Consider the following 16,512-nt stretch of genomic DNA (forward strand, 5'->3'; position numbering starts at 1 on the left):
CTGTTCAGCTGTAAATGTTCTGTTCCAGTACTTCACATATCACTCTGCAGACACAGTAGACTATTTTAGGTAACTCACGTCTGAATGAGTTGTCATTGCTCTGACATTACTCTACACAGGCCATCCAAGAATCATGCTAAACTTAACTGGACACAATGTCCCATGAAGCCAGCTACCAAATGACACACATCTCAGAGCACCAGCAGAGAGATTTAGCTGTGGGTTATTTAAATGAATTTAAATAAAAAGCCTGATTATATGTGCTACAACAAGCATTTTGTACCCCTGCCTCATCTTCACTTTCTGTTCGTCTCTGCAGAATCCTCCTCATCGCTGTGGCCATCCTCTCCCTATACTCCGTGCATCTTCTCCTCATGACAGCAAAAGAAGGAGGTTGGTGTTATACTTGATATGCAGCCACCTAAGAGGTGGTGGTTAGGCAAGCTCTGTTGCTTTTTATTGGGGATGTGAACTTGTTTGCCTTTTTTATTTCAACATTTACTAGGAGAAGAAGGGACCGCTTGATTGTTTTCATTTTTCAAATTGTCTGCTTGGGCAGGATCTCTGATCTATGAGAAACTGGGAGAGAAAGCATTCGGTTGGCCGGGAAAAATGGCTGCCTTCGGATCAATAATCATGCAAAACATTGGAGGTAAAACAGAATTCATTGTATAACTGTTTTAAACAGCAGTGTGCAGGTTTAAATCAGTTGCTAACATATATCCTGGGTCATCTAATCACAATTGGACCCTTTCAGGAGTGTCCTGGGATGCAAAGTGCCTTGCAAAGGTATTAACTGAGAAACTAAAGGAAATGGATGCAGGTTTTTGTACAAAAAGATCTAAAAGGTTTGGTGTTTGTTTGTATTCACCCTTCCTGAGTCAGCACATTGTAGAACCACCTTAAGCTGCAATTATAGCTGCAACTCTTTTGGGAAATGTGTCTCCATCAGCATAATGCTGCCACCACCGTGTTTAACCCTGGGAATGGTATGATGTTTTTGCCCCAACTTAACGCCATGCACCCGTTTTGTGTTCCATATGTGGCTTGTGGGAGACTGCAAACAGCCCTTCTCATGACTTCCTTTCAAAGATGGCTTTCTTTTTTCCACTCCGTAATAATGACCTTATTTGTGGAGTGCAAGAAAAATAGTTGTCCTGTATCCCACCTGACCTGTGGATCTCTGTTGCTCATCCAGAGTTGCCATTGGCCTCATAGATGCTTCACCGATTAAAGCTCCCCTTGCATCGCCCGTCAGTGTAGGCAGATAGATATGTCTTGTTAGGGTTGCAGTTTTGTCCTATTTTTTCCGTTTTCAGATGACTGATTGAACAGTGATATGAGATGTTTTAACCCGGATATTGTTTTCTAATTCTGCTTTAAGCTTTTTGTTCGGTAATGTCCTCTAACAAACCTCTGAGGTCTTCACAGTACAGCTGGGTTTACACTGGGAATAGATTGCATTCAGGTGGATTCTATTTACTGATAGGGTGCAGGTTACTGAAAGCAGTTGGTTCTACTTCTTTCAGGGATATCAGAGTAGAAGAAGTCAAAATACAAATGCACTTCACATTTCTTAGATTTTTATCTGTAAAAAAACATTGAAAATCACATTCTGGTTTGACAGGCCCTATAGCATGCATGGCAAGTGCGAACAAAGACAAAGATATTTACGACTCTAAATATGTTAATGACTAAGGAGAGATGCATAAAGATACAAAGTGTGACCAATCTCCTGCCTTTGTCCTTGTTCTCCTCTTGCAGCCATGTCCAGCTACCTCTTTATTGTGAAGTACGAGCTGCCTGAGGTGATCCGAGCCTTCTTACGCTTAGAGGAAAACTCAGGGTGGGTTTCTGCTCTCTACATTTCTATCCTATATTTGTTTTTGCATGTAGGATCTTGTGGTTTTAAACCTGCGTTTTTTTGCAGTGAATGGTACCTAAACGGCAACTATCTGGTGGTGTTCGTGTCCATTGGAATTATTCTGCCCTTGTCCCTCCTCAAAAACCTGGGTAAGGACAAATACTGTTTCTTTTACTTCTTGTGTGGCTATATTGCATACCTTTTCGCTGAGGCTTTCGGAGACCTTGTGCTGTGTGATGCTAAGTATGTTCTTAAAGCTGCCTACAGTCACCTTTGCCAAACTAGATGTAACACAACACCAGCCAGGCCCTTAGTCAGCCCTAGCAGCTTGGGGTATTATTAACATGACACTGCTGTTAAGCCCAGGGTCAGTATCACAGCTAAGAGAACATTTATAAGCACTGTGTTCTGGTAGGCTAAAGACCCATATATTAAGTCATCCTACCGAGACGTAAAGTAAAAAAAAAACAGGCAACTAGGTTAAGGGTGATTACACTTCTGTCACCCACTGTTAGTATTGGCTTTGGATAGGGTTTCACTGGAAGCATAAAACACTGTGTACGTTTGCTTTTTGTTCATATTTTCAGAAATAGATTTTGATCTAAAACACAATGTTCTGTTTTTAATTCATTTATTTCTATCCAGGTTATCTCGGCTACACCAGTGGTTTTTCACTTTCTTGTATGGTCTTCTTTGTGGCTGTGGTAAGTTCTGCTCTGACTGCCTGATCATAATTTGCTACTAAAATGAACCAGTGTCTGACTTTCTCTTTGGAACAAATGTGTTTTTCTTTTAAAATAGGATGAAGCTTTATACAAGTTTAACTTTGAGCTAAAAACTATAAATGACATCTCAAATAATATTTGAGACAATTGAGCCCAAAAGTAGAACCTCAGCATGGGTCACCTACCTGTTATCCAAGGTTTTAAAAACACAACAATCTTCCATCGTACTGTCTTAAAATCAATAATACCCAACAATATGTACTTTTGTAATTTAGAGCCATTCCTCCACCTGTTGCTGCAAACTGTCTATAAGCTGGCTGAAAGAAGGCACTCACATCTTTTCCTCGCTTACATGAACAAAAAATTCTGCTGTTCAGAAATACCAAAACTTTCCCAAAACATGAACATTCATGGTATGGGAAGAAAATAAGTGCCATCTATCACTCTTATTAAGGTAATACAGTTTTAATGGCTTTTTTAAATAGACTGACCACATAACCAGCTAAAATCAACTTGTCATAGCTGCGTTACCCTTAAAAGAGACGATTGTATATTTTGAGCAATAATAATTTGACAACTAAGACTAAATTAAGGACCAATAACACAAAAGCAATTAGAACATGTTATATATATTTTTTGTTGTTGTACATGTTTGTGTAAATACCTTGATACCATGAAACTGTGGTACTTGTTGTCAAAGTTATCATACCAGCCCATACCTACAAGCATATTATGTTACCTTGTGTCTTCTAGTTCCCTCTTTGTGTTCAGATTAATAGGTAGCCGTTGTAAATATGTTTTTTCATCCTGTTTGAATATGCTAGTGTTAGTTAAAACCCCTGGAATCTGCAATAAGAAGCGAATAAATGAGAAGAATCCCAGTCAGTGTCTTTAAAGCTACTTGAGTTCAATTTGCTGGTGAAAAACTTCCATCCCTGTCTTTGTCACCAAAAAAAATTACTAAATGTAGGCGCGAGATCAAATCTAAGCTCTACATTTAATCATGAAATGTAGGAGGAGTTGAAAAAATGGTCAATTAGAAATTATTTTTGAGCGAAATTGTTAAAGAACTACAAAAATGCATTCCTCCAGAACTTCATATTTAGTTTGACTAAACCTACAGCAAATTCAGTCAAGTAAAAAGATTGAGTAACCTAAACTACTTTAAAACTGAACTGACTGCAGATGACCAAATTGTGACTAAAGCTGAACTACATGTTAGTCAAAAGACTACAACTAAAATGGAACTTTTTTTTTTTTGACTTCCCAAGAAAAGCTAAAGGTCACTACATAACCTGAAATTACAACAAAAAAACTTAATGTAATCTGCTGAATGTGTAAATTCGCAGATGCTATCTAGTTTGCTCAAGCAAATGTCGTTATTTGTTTCTTGTGCCCTCAAGTTGCCAAAAAATGACAACTTCCAAGCTAACTAGCCCGTTAGCTTGTAAATTAGTGTAATGAAATTTCAAATTGTAATGTAGTATTTTTAAAGATGTGACCAGAAAAGCAATGTCATTTATTTGTGTGTATACAGATGAAACAAGATTCTTAAATCCACGGTTTTTCCTCACTGTCTGACTTTCAATCAGTAAAAACTGTTTTAGTTCAGTTAGGATTACCAAAATGATTTAGAAAAGCCCAGATGATGATGTCATCACTTTTTTTTTACCTCTCCTAGCTTATCTACAAGAAGACTCAGCTACCCTGCCCCCTTCCTTTCTTTTACGAACACTCGTCCAACCTCAGTGTGAACGGCTCAGACATTTCGGGTCTGTATGCTCTACGACACAACACGACGCTGATGGACTTCTCACGGGCCGACATCACCCCGGCGGTCACCAACAGCCGGGACGCCCATCACAGCACAGGAGTCCGCTTCAAGACACACCCTGACGAAGAGGAGATGTGCAGGCCCAAATACTTCATCTTCAACTCACAGGTAGCAGGCGAAGGATGCTGGACAAGAACATTTTCTTTAGATCACAAGTGTTCCTTTCCACAAAACTGCTTGGACTGGAGGAAAAATATTGAGGCAATGGACAGAAACGAAGATCAGCTGAAGTTTAGGAATGAGCAGGGTGGAAACTGGGTGTAGATCTAATATAAGCAGAATTCCAAGAAGTTGCCAAGACGTGTTTGGAAAAGGTGGGGTTTTTTGAGGTGTGTTTTGGACCATTGTGTGCTTAGGGATTCGTGTCTGGGCTTCTATAATCATAAATAATGTAAGAATTTGACTTTTACTGTAACATTTCCATGTGAACTCAGGGTTAGCCACCTCTGATTCACAGAGGATTGGAGTTTTTACTGTCCAGGTTCCTCCACATGCAGAAATGCCAGACCTTTTTCAACTTCTTAGGAGAAGTAGCCATTTCACCTTTGACCTGAATACTTATCTGACATGGGATCCAAGTAGTACAGAGCAATCCAAAAAAGCTGTCACTGACTCTTTCAGTAGGGAACCAACATTCCTGAGGAAGTCAAAGTACTCAGAGGGTGCTATCTGTTTTAGTAAAGGCAGCTTGAACTTTTGTACAGTTTGTTATATTTTAACAAGTGCACTGAATATTTTAGTGTAACAGTCCAAATTCAAAAATTTACAATAGGAATCTGCAAAGTGTGGTGTGCATCTGTACTCAGCCCCCCTGAGTCAGTCATCTGTGAAACCACCTTTTGCTGCAGTTACAGCTGCAGGTCGTTTGTGTGCCTACCAGTTCTGCACATCGGAACCCGGACTTTTTTCTTTGCAAAATGGCTCAAGCTCAGTCGGAATAGATGGAGAGCGTCTGTAAACAGGTCTGTGTTCAATTAAGCCCTCCACAATTATTTTAAAAGGTGTCCAAGCGTGATAAAGAATGATTTTAAATATACAAATTCTTTCAAAAGTACACGTTTTTTTATGCAGAATCTGCAGAGAATCGCCACAGACACCAATTGTTGAAGAAAAGTTTTTTTTTTCTTTGTTCTTTTTTTTATGTTCTTGTTCTTGGGTCACAAACTGCGTGTTTATTCCTCATCATTTACCATAAATATAGAACTCAGGTGCATTTGTTTATTCTCTTTCTGTAAGTTTAATTGTGAAACAAAGACATAATCTTTTTTCCTACCCACAGACTGCATACACTGTACCCATCCTGGCCTTTGCATTTGTCTGCCATCCTGAGGTGCTGCCTATCTACAGTGAGCTGAAAGAGTAAGTGTACTGCTTTTCACATCCAGCATTGCCATCACATCCTAACTCGAACTTTTCAGTCGTCCTTTAATAAACTGACCTTTTTACTTGTTTGCTGTTTGCAGTCGCAGCCGGAGAAAAATGCAGACCGTCTCCAACCTGTCCATCTTAGCCATGCTCGTCATGTATATGCTGTCGGCTCTGTTTGGCTACCTCACGTTTTATGGTAAGGGCACTAATCCACATAACCACCAAGAGCCAACTCTGGCCGGCCTACCAGAATTGCTGTAATTGACTCAAGTAAAGACTTTCAATTCAATACAATTCAGTTTATTTCTATAGCGCCAATTCACAACACATGTCGTCTCAAGGTTCTTCACAACAGTCAGGTTCATACATTCCTATTAATCCTAACCATTGAACAGTTCAGTCAGATTCAGTTATTTATTCAAATTGGATAAAAAGTTTTTCTATCTAAGGAAACCCAGCAGATTGCATCCAGTCAGTGACTTGCAGCATTCACTCCTCCTGGATGAGCATGTAGAGACAGTGGACAGTCACTGGTGTTGACTTTGCAGCAATCCCTCATACTGAGCATGCATGTAGCGACAGTGGAGAGGAAAAACTCCCTTTTAACAGGAAGAAACCTCCAGCAGAACCAGAACCAGGCTCAGTGTGAGCGGCCATCTGCCACGACCGACTGGGGGTTAGAGAGAACAGAGCAGAGACACAAAGAGAACAAAGAAGCACTGATCTAGGAGTACTTTCTATGGGAAGGAAAAGTAAATGTTAATGGATGTAGCTCCTTTAGTCGTTTCACCTAGAAAGAAAGAACAGATAAACTCTGAGCCAGTTTTCAAGGTTAGAGTCTGAAAGAGAGCACATAGAGTTAGTTACAGTAGAAGCTCAGTCAGTAGCCATGTCTAGGAGAGAGAAAGGTTTAAACACTGAAAGACAGGACCATGTGGAGCATCGGTTGAAGGTGAGCATTAAGTTGTTGCCAGTAGAAGCTCGGACGATGCCCCTCTCCAGAAAGGTGTCACAGGTAGACACAGAGCCAGGCCAGGTGTAGCTTCTAGGAAGAGAAAAGAGAGAGAACAAAGTTAAAAGATGAAATAACAGCAAATAATACAAAATTGGAGAGTAGTATGAGAATGTAGCAAAGAGGGTGAAAGTGGTCATTATGTCCTCCAGCAGCCTAATCCTATAGCAGCATAACTACAGAGATAGTTTCAGTTCAGATTATTTAGTTAAACGGCGCTTATTTACAACAATGTCGTCTCAAGGAACCCCACAAAGGGTCCCACTGATGGTCATTGTTATACTAAAAACCACAAGGATCGGGTACCTCTCTCTGTCAGACTGATTATAACCAACGGAAAAGAGAAGGGGTCATACAGGTAGCAGAAATGGAGGGTGTGTTTGCACCTCAACCATAACTGAGCCGGTTTAGGCTAAACCTGACTCCCTCTTACTCCATCCAACAGGGAGGGAGGAAGGCTCCCTCCCTGATAAACTAAGCCACTCTAACTATAAGTTTTATCAAAAAGGAAAGTTTTAAGCCTAGCCTTAAAAGTAGACAGGGTGTCTGCCTCACGGACTAAAACTGGGAGCTGGTTCCACAGGAGAGGAGCCTGATAACTAAAGGATCTGCCTCCCATTATACTTCTAGAGACTCTAGGAACCACCAGTAAACCTGCAGTCTGAGAACAAAGTGCTCTGTTAGGAACATATGGACCAATCAGATCTCTGATGTATGATGGAGCTAGATCATTAAGGGCTTTATATGTGAGGAGGAGAATTTTAAATTCTATTCTGGATTTAACAGGGAGCCAATGAAGGGAAGCTAAAATAGGAGAAATATGATCTCTCTTTTTAATTTTCATCAGAACTCTTGCTGCAGCATTTTGAATCAGCTGAAGGCTTTTAACTGCATTTTGTGGACATCCTGATAGTAAAGAATTACAATAGTCCAGCCTTGAAGTAACAAATGCATGGACTAGTTTTTCAGCGTCACTCCTGGACAGGATATTTCTAATTTTGGCAATGTTCTGGAGGTGAAAGAAGGAAATCCTAGAAACCTGTTTAATATGGGATTTAAATGACATGTCCTAGTCAAAAATAACACCAAGGTTTTTTACTTTATTATCAGAGGTCAATTTAATGCCATCCAGGTTAAGTGATTAACTAAGCAGTTTCTTTTTTAAAGACTCCGGTCCAAAGACAACAACTTCTGTCTTGTCTGAATTTAGAAGCAAAAAAATTTAAGTCATCAAAGTTTTTATATCTTCAAGACATGCTTGTAGTCTGACTAACTGGTTGGGTTCATCAGGATTTATGGATAAGTAAAGCTGAGTATCATCAGCGTAACAGTGAAAATGTATCCCATGCTGCCTGATAATTTGACCTATTGGAAGCATATATATAGTAAAGAGAATTGGCCCAAGTACTGAACCCTGTGGTACTCCACAATTAACCCTGGAGTTTAAAGATGATTTATCATTTACATGAACAAACTGGAATCTGTCAGACAGATAAGATTTAAACCAGCCTAGCGCTGTTCCCCTGATCCCTACAGCATATTCCAGCCTTTCTAAGAGAATTTTGTGGTCGACTGGATCAAATGCAGCACTGAGATCTAACAGAACCAGAACAGACACAAGTCCATTATCAGAGGCCATCATTCATTAGTGACTTTCAGCAGAGTTGTTTCAGTGCTATGATGAGCTCTGAAACCTGACTGAAACTCTTCAAACAGGTCATTGCTGTATAAATGTTCACACATTTGATTAGAAACTATTTTCTCAAGAAGTTTAGATAAGAATGGAAGATTGGATATAGGTCTGTAATTTTGTAAGTCATCTCGATCAAGCGAAGGTTTCTTAAGTAAAGGTTTAATTACAGCTAACTTAAAAGCCTGTGGTTCTGATCCATTTACTAAAGATAGATTAATCATATCTAAAATGGGGCTGGTAATCAGAGGGAACACTTCCTTAAATAATTTGGTTGGGATTGGGTCTAACATACAAGTTGAAGGTTTAGATGAAGCTAATATTTCTGATAACTCAGGAAGCTTCACAGGATCAAAACAGTCCAAACACAGATCAGGTTCTGCAGTTATTTCCAAAGTTATCTCACTTGCTGAGGATGAAGTAATCATCTTCGGGAGTATGTCAAAGATTTTATTTTTAATAGAATCAATTTTATTTAAGAAGAATCCCATAAAGTCATGTCTGCTAAGAGCTAAGGTAATGGATGGTTCAACAGAGCTATGACTCTGTGTAAGTTTAGCAACTGTACTAAAGAGAAACCTAAGATTATTCTTGTTCTCTTCTATTAATGATGAGAAATAAGCTGTTCTGGCTTGGTGAAGTGTCTTTTTATACAACAGTAGGCTATTTTTCCAGATTAAGTAGGAATCCTCTAGGTGGGTAGAGCGTCAAATTTTCTAACATTGTGCTTTAAAGTACGCAGCTCTGAATTAAACCAAGGAGCTAGCCTCCTATTAATGATTACCTTCTTTTTTAAGGGGGCTGCATTGTCTAATGCATCACGCAATGATGAAGAAACACTATGAACAAAATAATCAATTTGTGAAGGGAAAGAAACAGAATTATTGCCCTCCATTGTGCTTTTCTGTGATAAGGAGTTTTCACTCCCCAACTCATGACTTGAGTGGCCTAGTGAAAGTCTGTGACAAAATGGCTTAAAAAGGCTATTTATGCTGGAAAACTCCTATTTGGCTCAATGAAAACAATTCTGCAAAGAACAATGAGTCAACCTTCCTCCACAGCGATTTTAAAGACCCATTGCCAGTTATAAGACATGCTTGATGCCACACTTTTCAAATGGGGCCATGTTGCTTTAGATACAGTTTTTTTCCTTTAATAACTAAAATTATTTGAACACAGCCTTTTTTATTTACCGAGGTTATATTAAAATTTGAAATTATATTATTAAGGAGTGACAAAAAAATAAATGAAATATTTCTATTTTAATTAATGCAGACATTTACTACACTGTTCTCTATATTTAAGCCCCACCAGCTAAAGCTAACTGCTATTTTTTGGGATTGCTGTAAATGTATCCTCTTAAGCTGTGATATTACTGCTTCGTTATGTGTCTGTTGCAGAAAAAGTGGAGGCTGAGTTACTGCACACCTTCATCAAAGTGTACAAGTTTGACACCATGCTGCTGTTGGTGCGTCTGGCCGTCCTCACTGCCGTCACACTGACTGTCCCCATCGTGCTTTTCCCTGTAAGTACACGTCACTTTAAACCAGAGTTTCCCCTAGAAAGTCCTATTTGTTTCTCTTAATAACAGCAATGTAAAAACTGAATCCCATAATCAACAACAGCCCATAATAAACGCAGCATAATTAGCAGCTGTTAAAATATCACTTTAACAAACATTTCTCTGTTATCTACAAAGTGGGCAGCATATATGCGCACATGCTGACATATCTGTGTATCTGATGAGAGAACACTAGCTCCCGAATAAAGGAGCGGAAGGTCGACTTTGCCAAAACCCCATGTTGGATCCCTTCAATAAAACAGCAGGGGAAACACTGTTAAACGCATTGTTGTTGTGTCTGTTCTGCTGGTTTGGGTTTTACTTTTTTAAGTTAGTTAGAACTTTTTGTTTGTGCAGAATACCTCTCCTAATTATGATGTAGCATGGCATGAGTTGTAATCTGTTCTGCTTTCATTTCTCAGCCTCATATTATGGTGCCTCATTTAAAGAGTTACACAGTTTAATTTACGTCAGAGCACTTAAACACACACCGCCCTTTTAAATGTTAATCATTACTGCCACTGTGTGTGTGATTCTCCTTACAGAAAGGGTTTTCTATTTGCACCAGAGTCCCTTTTTTACTTAGTTGTGATTTTCTTGACAAACCTGTTTTTTTCCGCTGCCACTATGGAAAAAATACATAGATCATGCTGTTCAGTTGTAACTCGTTTTGTCTTCATTCAGGAACCCAAGCACACCCTGTGGTTATAAAAACCCACACCTCTATATTGCAGCCACACGCACTTAACGTCATGAAAACGATTTCAGCAATAAACGCTGTCCCGTTCTACGTTTTTCTCAATATCTGGTCACATGATGAGCAGTCACCAAACCTTATCGTGTTACTCCTATTAATTCACACATGTGCCCCTCTTCCTTCCATCTCCTTAAATGGTCATCGGATAATTTTAGCCTGTCCCTTATCTAACACCAGGAGAACAAAAAGGGCCTGCTGGTCAGTGGAAGTTTCCTGCCTCCTTTAGGCTCCAGAGCACGCATGCACACACACACACACACACACACACTTCAGTTAATGTTGAAACTGTATAAGTTGGCACTGAATTTGTTGCAATTACACCTGGCTGCCAGAAAGGGGCAGTAAGTTCACTGGAGTTGTGGCAGCTGGGCATGAAGTTACTGCTGCCGTGTAAAACTTGTTTCATGGCAGCAAGATATGAACTAAATCAGTTTCACAATTTTACCGTTTAGTTATCTAGCTGATGTTTGTGTTCCAACTATGGGGTTTTTTGTTTCCAAAAGCAAGGTGTGGGAGAACTCCTTATTTCTCACCCAAACAACTCGGCTGCGGAGGTTTTACAGGCTCTGACTGAGCAGTGGAAAAACCCTCACCCTGACCTTCAGTGAGATAGCAAAGGCAGGGAACCGAGGATCAGCAGGCAGGGGGTGGATGGTACATTCCTCGACATATCTTGTCTTACAATCCTTCCCGCTAGGGTGTCCATTCCTCAAAATGTGTTAGTAATTTTGAGAAATCAGCTTCTGGGTGTGCTTTGAGCTGTCTGAAACTGCTTTCATCAAAAGTCTTTGTTTATCATGATGTAATAAAAACTATCTGGCTCTTACCAGATTATAAATCTTAACTTAAATTTACAGAAATATACAACAGATTGCACGCGGCCATTATCTGCTTGACAAAATGAAGCCATGTGAAAAAGCAAGTACATTTAATTGATGCTTCCACAGGATCTAAGTGGGAAAGTGGACCCAACATGATGCTAAATAAATCCACAGTTGAGTTTCTGCATGCAGCTTTTAGCTTGCTATTATCTGTTAATATACGTGTTAATCTAATTAAATACTAGCCAGTCATTTAATGTTAACTTTTTGTGACAAAAAATGAACAAATTATAAGAACATTAGTTCTAAGCTAAACCTTAGCTTGCTTTTTCTAACATTCTTGCTTCTTTTCTGCCACTAGCAAGACAGACACGCCTGATTTTGTTTTGAAAGCTACTTGTTTTAACATGAAATGATTTGAAATAGTTAAAGCTTGCTTGTTTTTGATGTACTTAAAACCTGCACATAAAATTGACTCTAGGTGTAGCCCTTTAGCTATCTATTGATGTATGTTTTAATGAAATTACACGTTAGCCAGCCATTTGTATAAAGCTAATATCAGCAAAACAGAAACACATAAACGTATCAACAATGACTTTAAAAAAGCAATGTGTAACAAATGTTCATCCTAGCCACTCCATCGTGTAGCCAGCCGTGTAAACCACCAACTTGGCCTCTTTTTGACAAAAAATAAAATCAAATAAAATTATTATCTGAAGCTAAAGATAATAGCTTTTGGTATTGCTCATAAAGCTTGTAGAAAGCAGCATCTAGCAAAGGAGAAACAAACTATTATTATAAATTAATTTCTTTATCTTGACAGCTATGTTGTTTTAAAAGTAAAGCATGGGAATTATATTCAGGTTAGAAGTTTTATCTTCATTTTGAGCTTTAAATAGTCACAGGTATGTGAAGGTGTGAGTCAGCAAGGACATAGGAATTTGATTAGGATGCACAACAGCAGATTTAGCATAAACCTTAACAAAGTCATTTTGTGAGAGTACTTTTAAAACAAGTTTTTAACTATATACACCTACAGCTGTAAAAAGACATGAGTCACTGGCTTTTTTAACATAAATTACTTCTAATTAATAAAATGTTGTGGTCTGCATGTAAATAAATGAGCTGATACAGCCAATGTTGCTGAGAGAGTGCAGAGATACTGTAGAGATTCAGATGTGCAGAGTTAGGAATGTTTCATTAACTCACCATAACTATTCATACTGTAAATTAAACAGCTGCTACTGCACAGTTGGAAGACTGATGAAGAGGAATGTGAGGCATTGAACACAAAGAACTCCTTTGTCTCACTGATGTGCTCCCAAGTGTCCATCTGGCTTCATGAATCCTCCTGGCATATTTTAAAGGAAAACGCAGCCGACCTTCAGCGAGAGATTAACGTTAGCTTTGTCTGCAACTGTCCTTAGCTCCTGTGGCAACGCAGTGAATGTTAGCGGAGACAATACATGTATGTGTGTGTAACCTGGAAGTATATGTGTGTACAAGGGTGTGCAGTCACGTGAAGGGTAGATGCTAGCGGGAGCTGGATCACAGGGGGCTTTTCCTGGATCTGGTACATAATGAAAGGGCTTTATGTGGAGTCAGAAATGTCCCAGTTCTCAGGCCAATGAGGCCATGGGTGAAAGCCAGCGCCGGCGCCATGATCGTACCATCATAAACATTAATATCATTCTTTTTGTAAGGCAGGTCAAACACTTGTCCATAAGTCTATTAGAAGCATCTAGATGTTGAACCAAACGCACCTTGACATAAAGTAATGCAATATCTAAAAATGTTAAATTCCTAAATTTGAAAACCCTGAAAAAAATAATAAAAATGCAATAGAACCAATCTAAGTTAACTTGCTTAAAATTTGATGAACAGGTTCAAATAAAGCATGTAAATAGTTTTTCTGTAAAAAAAAAAACATAGTTTGTTAGAATTTGGGAATTCTAAAGCACTGAAAAACCAAGTTCACCATTAAACAAATAATAAATATAAACTTGAATTTATTTTATAAATACTTTAAAAAAGGTATTAGAGGTAATAAAGTTAGATAAAAACTAACATATAACCAAATAAAGAACCTTTTTCAAAGTTTGACAAACGGATAATAACAAATAAAGAAAATTGAATACCAATTTAAGAAAAATTGGAGATAAATTTAAAAAGCTACTGATGTTTAAAAAAAATAACAAACATTTTTTTATTTATTTTGCTTTTAAAAACATTTGTCCAATTTAACAGTTTATTTTTTGATTAAAACAAAACAAAATTTAATTCAGAGAAATCTTCTAAAGTGGGTCATTGTGTTTTGAACCTTTCTTTGGGTTAGTTGGCCCTGCAGAGAGCCAGTGTCACCACTAGAGGGCTCATCGTTCTATTCATTAATGCCTGTCTGCCCTTCTGGTTGTTTTGGTTGTAGGGCAACTAGTCCTATTCAAAAAGCTCTAATTTGAGTGTCTAGTTTCCATTGATGCTTCAGTGCTTCTTTAGCCCTCAAACACTTTAAGGTTCCTTTCCTGTTGACATTTCTACTTGTAAGGGACTGTTGCTGCAGACACTTTCTATTCTCACTTGGCTTGTGCTCTGACAGTCAAGCCATACATATAAATTAGCGAAACAGAGAGTAGAAATAACACTCAGCTCTTAAAACAGCCTCAGTGTATACCGTCTTTGCTTCTCTGTACTCAGGTGTGCAGTGAAAATATGACACATTTGAACAGGTCCACACAGCAGACACCTTGTCCTTGGTTTGTTTCCAACCGGCCAAAGCCAGATGTGTCCAGCTAAGTTCGGCTCTACAAGTAAACAGTAAGGAGCAGAGAGTATGTAAATATCACAGGGTGAAGTCTAAAGGCTTCGCACCATGTAACAGGCAGGTGCTGAATGGTTTGGTACCTTGGAGAGAAATGCAGCATCCAGGCTCCAGTTTTCCAGGCAAACCAAATATGCACAAACAACTAGAAGGGAGACGGATGGAGAGGTTGTCTGGTTTAGAACTTTTGGGGAGAGACTTGTGGCATGTAGGCACATTTCTTTTTTTTACCTAGTAGTAAAGCAAAAATAAATGTCTTCTTTAATTCAAAAGACTTGAGCTTTGTCAGTCCTGGAAATTTGATAACATCTGGTCTATCTGAGATCTATTTGAAGTCATGACTGTTCAGCCCTCAGTTGTTTGAATGAGACTCTGGAGTAAAAACGTGAAGCAGAACGATGACTAAGAATGAAACTGCCAACAGTGACCCCTCCCTCCCTGCATTTTAGCCCGCCCTTTTCTCACTAGCGGCTGATGCAACCTCATGGTCTCATTGCACCACGGGAGATAATCCTCAACCTAAAGTACCGCTTCCTTTCCACCTTTCCCTCCGTGACCTGCCAGCCGGTGATGTTTCTCCTGATCCCCACACAACCTTTGCCCCAGTGAGGAGGCTTGAACGAGAGGCCTGTAACTCAGGAGCAAAAAGGTTTCTTAGCTGGAATCTACTAGTTTACCTCCATCCTTTCTTCAACAAACATACACAGTTCAGGAACAGACTGGTAGACACCAGGCCTGAAAAAGGGGACATTATTCTAATTTATAAGGGAACTTGCAATGCCTTGGAAATTGTGTCACTTTACAACCATAGACTTCAGTGTAATTTACTCCATTGTTATGTGTCATTTATAAGTGAAAAGAAAGTGATACATGGCTTTGACGATTTTTCTACAGGTAAAAACCTATTTAAAAAAAGGTTGTACAAATTTATATTATATTCAGCCCCTTTACTCTGATACACCCTAACAAATACCACTGCAACCAATTACCTTCGGAGGTCATTTAATAAAGTCTATTGAGACATGACCGTCCATCTAATCTGGCATCAGGCTAGGAGAGCATTAATCAGAGAAGCAGCAAGCATGCCCACAGTAAAACATATTCTATTTAAAGTGTGCCGCAAACAATGTAGGGGGAAGTGGGCTGGGGTTCACCTTCCAGCAGGACAATGACCCTTAACATGAGTTAAGGGTCATTCGTTTTAGATGTGGTGATCTAGTGAAACACCTAAATGTGTGCTTTGTGTCCGCTCAGATCCGCTCCTCCATCACCACGTTACTCTTCAGCGGCCGGGACTTCAGCTGGACCCGCCACCTGCTGATTGCTGCATTGATACTGGCCTTCAACAACGTGCTTGTCATCTTTGTTCCCACCATCAGGGACATCTTTGGCTTCATCGGTAAGTCCTGAGTCACAGTTTCGTCTTTTAGTCTCTCAGTCAGTCACCATGTGAGCAAAAGCACGTTTCTGTTGCCCTCCAAGCAGCCTCTTTGATACTTGCAAAAAGACACCTCAATGCTAAAAATAGCCAGGTCTTTTAATCCTCCTGCTCTCAAAGAGAACTTTAGAAGTACCCTACTTTATTGCTTAGAGCAGGTAGAACCCGTGACCTAAATTGTCAAGGGTCTCACTCGGTAAGTCAAAACTAACCTCAGTGCATTTTTAGCTTGGCAGGAGGAGCATTTTGTCAGCTTTTCTTCTTGCTTATCTAATATCTATCTGAGCACATCATGTAGGAGGGGAGCTCAGTTAGAAGGGTAAGGGATATATGTTGAAGCGATGGGAAAACTACATTTGTGCAGATGCAACCCAACCTACAATTAGAGTAAAATACTGCTCAGTTATGTTATGAAGAAAATACTAGTCTTCTTCATAAATTGTACCCATTCAGTGAGTGCAACCTGACTCTCCATGCTTTAATGAACCCTTGTTCCCCTTTATTGGCAGGTGCTTCTGCAGCTACAATGCTTATCTTCATCCTTCCTGCTGCCTTCTACCTCCGCCTGGTTAAGTCCTTACCATTTAGCTCCTGGCAGAAGATTGCGGTAAGTGTGCACTGCTG

General features: G+C 39.3%; 1 protein-coding gene across 3 annotated transcripts in view; it reads left to right on the forward strand.

Moving 5' to 3' along the window:
• The window catches only part of slc38a4 (solute carrier family 38 member 4), a 40,260-nt gene that overhangs the window by 18,999 nt on the left and 4,749 nt on the right, over positions 1-16,512 (forward strand). For all 3 annotated transcript variants that reach the window (XM_047390102.1, XM_047390104.1, XM_047390103.1), the window contains exons 5-15: positions 320-393; positions 560-652; positions 1,765-1,846; positions 1,931-2,013; positions 2,510-2,568; positions 4,271-4,531; positions 5,703-5,782; positions 5,887-5,987; positions 9,894-10,018; positions 15,705-15,849; positions 16,398-16,495. In XM_047390102.1, the coding sequence (XP_047246058.1) occupies positions 320-393; positions 560-652; positions 1,765-1,846; positions 1,931-2,013; positions 2,510-2,568; positions 4,271-4,531; positions 5,703-5,782; positions 5,887-5,987; positions 9,894-10,018; positions 15,705-15,849; positions 16,398-16,495 (1,201 nt within the window). The remainder of the gene's footprint in view (positions 1-319; positions 394-559; positions 653-1,764; positions 1,847-1,930; positions 2,014-2,509; positions 2,569-4,270; positions 4,532-5,702; positions 5,783-5,886; positions 5,988-9,893; positions 10,019-15,704; positions 15,850-16,397; positions 16,496-16,512) is intronic.

This window comes from Girardinichthys multiradiatus, chromosome 17 (genome assembly GCF_021462225.1).
Source record: "Girardinichthys multiradiatus isolate DD_20200921_A chromosome 17, DD_fGirMul_XY1, whole genome shotgun sequence".
NCBI lineage: Eukaryota > Metazoa > Chordata > Actinopteri > Cyprinodontiformes > Goodeidae > Girardinichthys > Girardinichthys multiradiatus.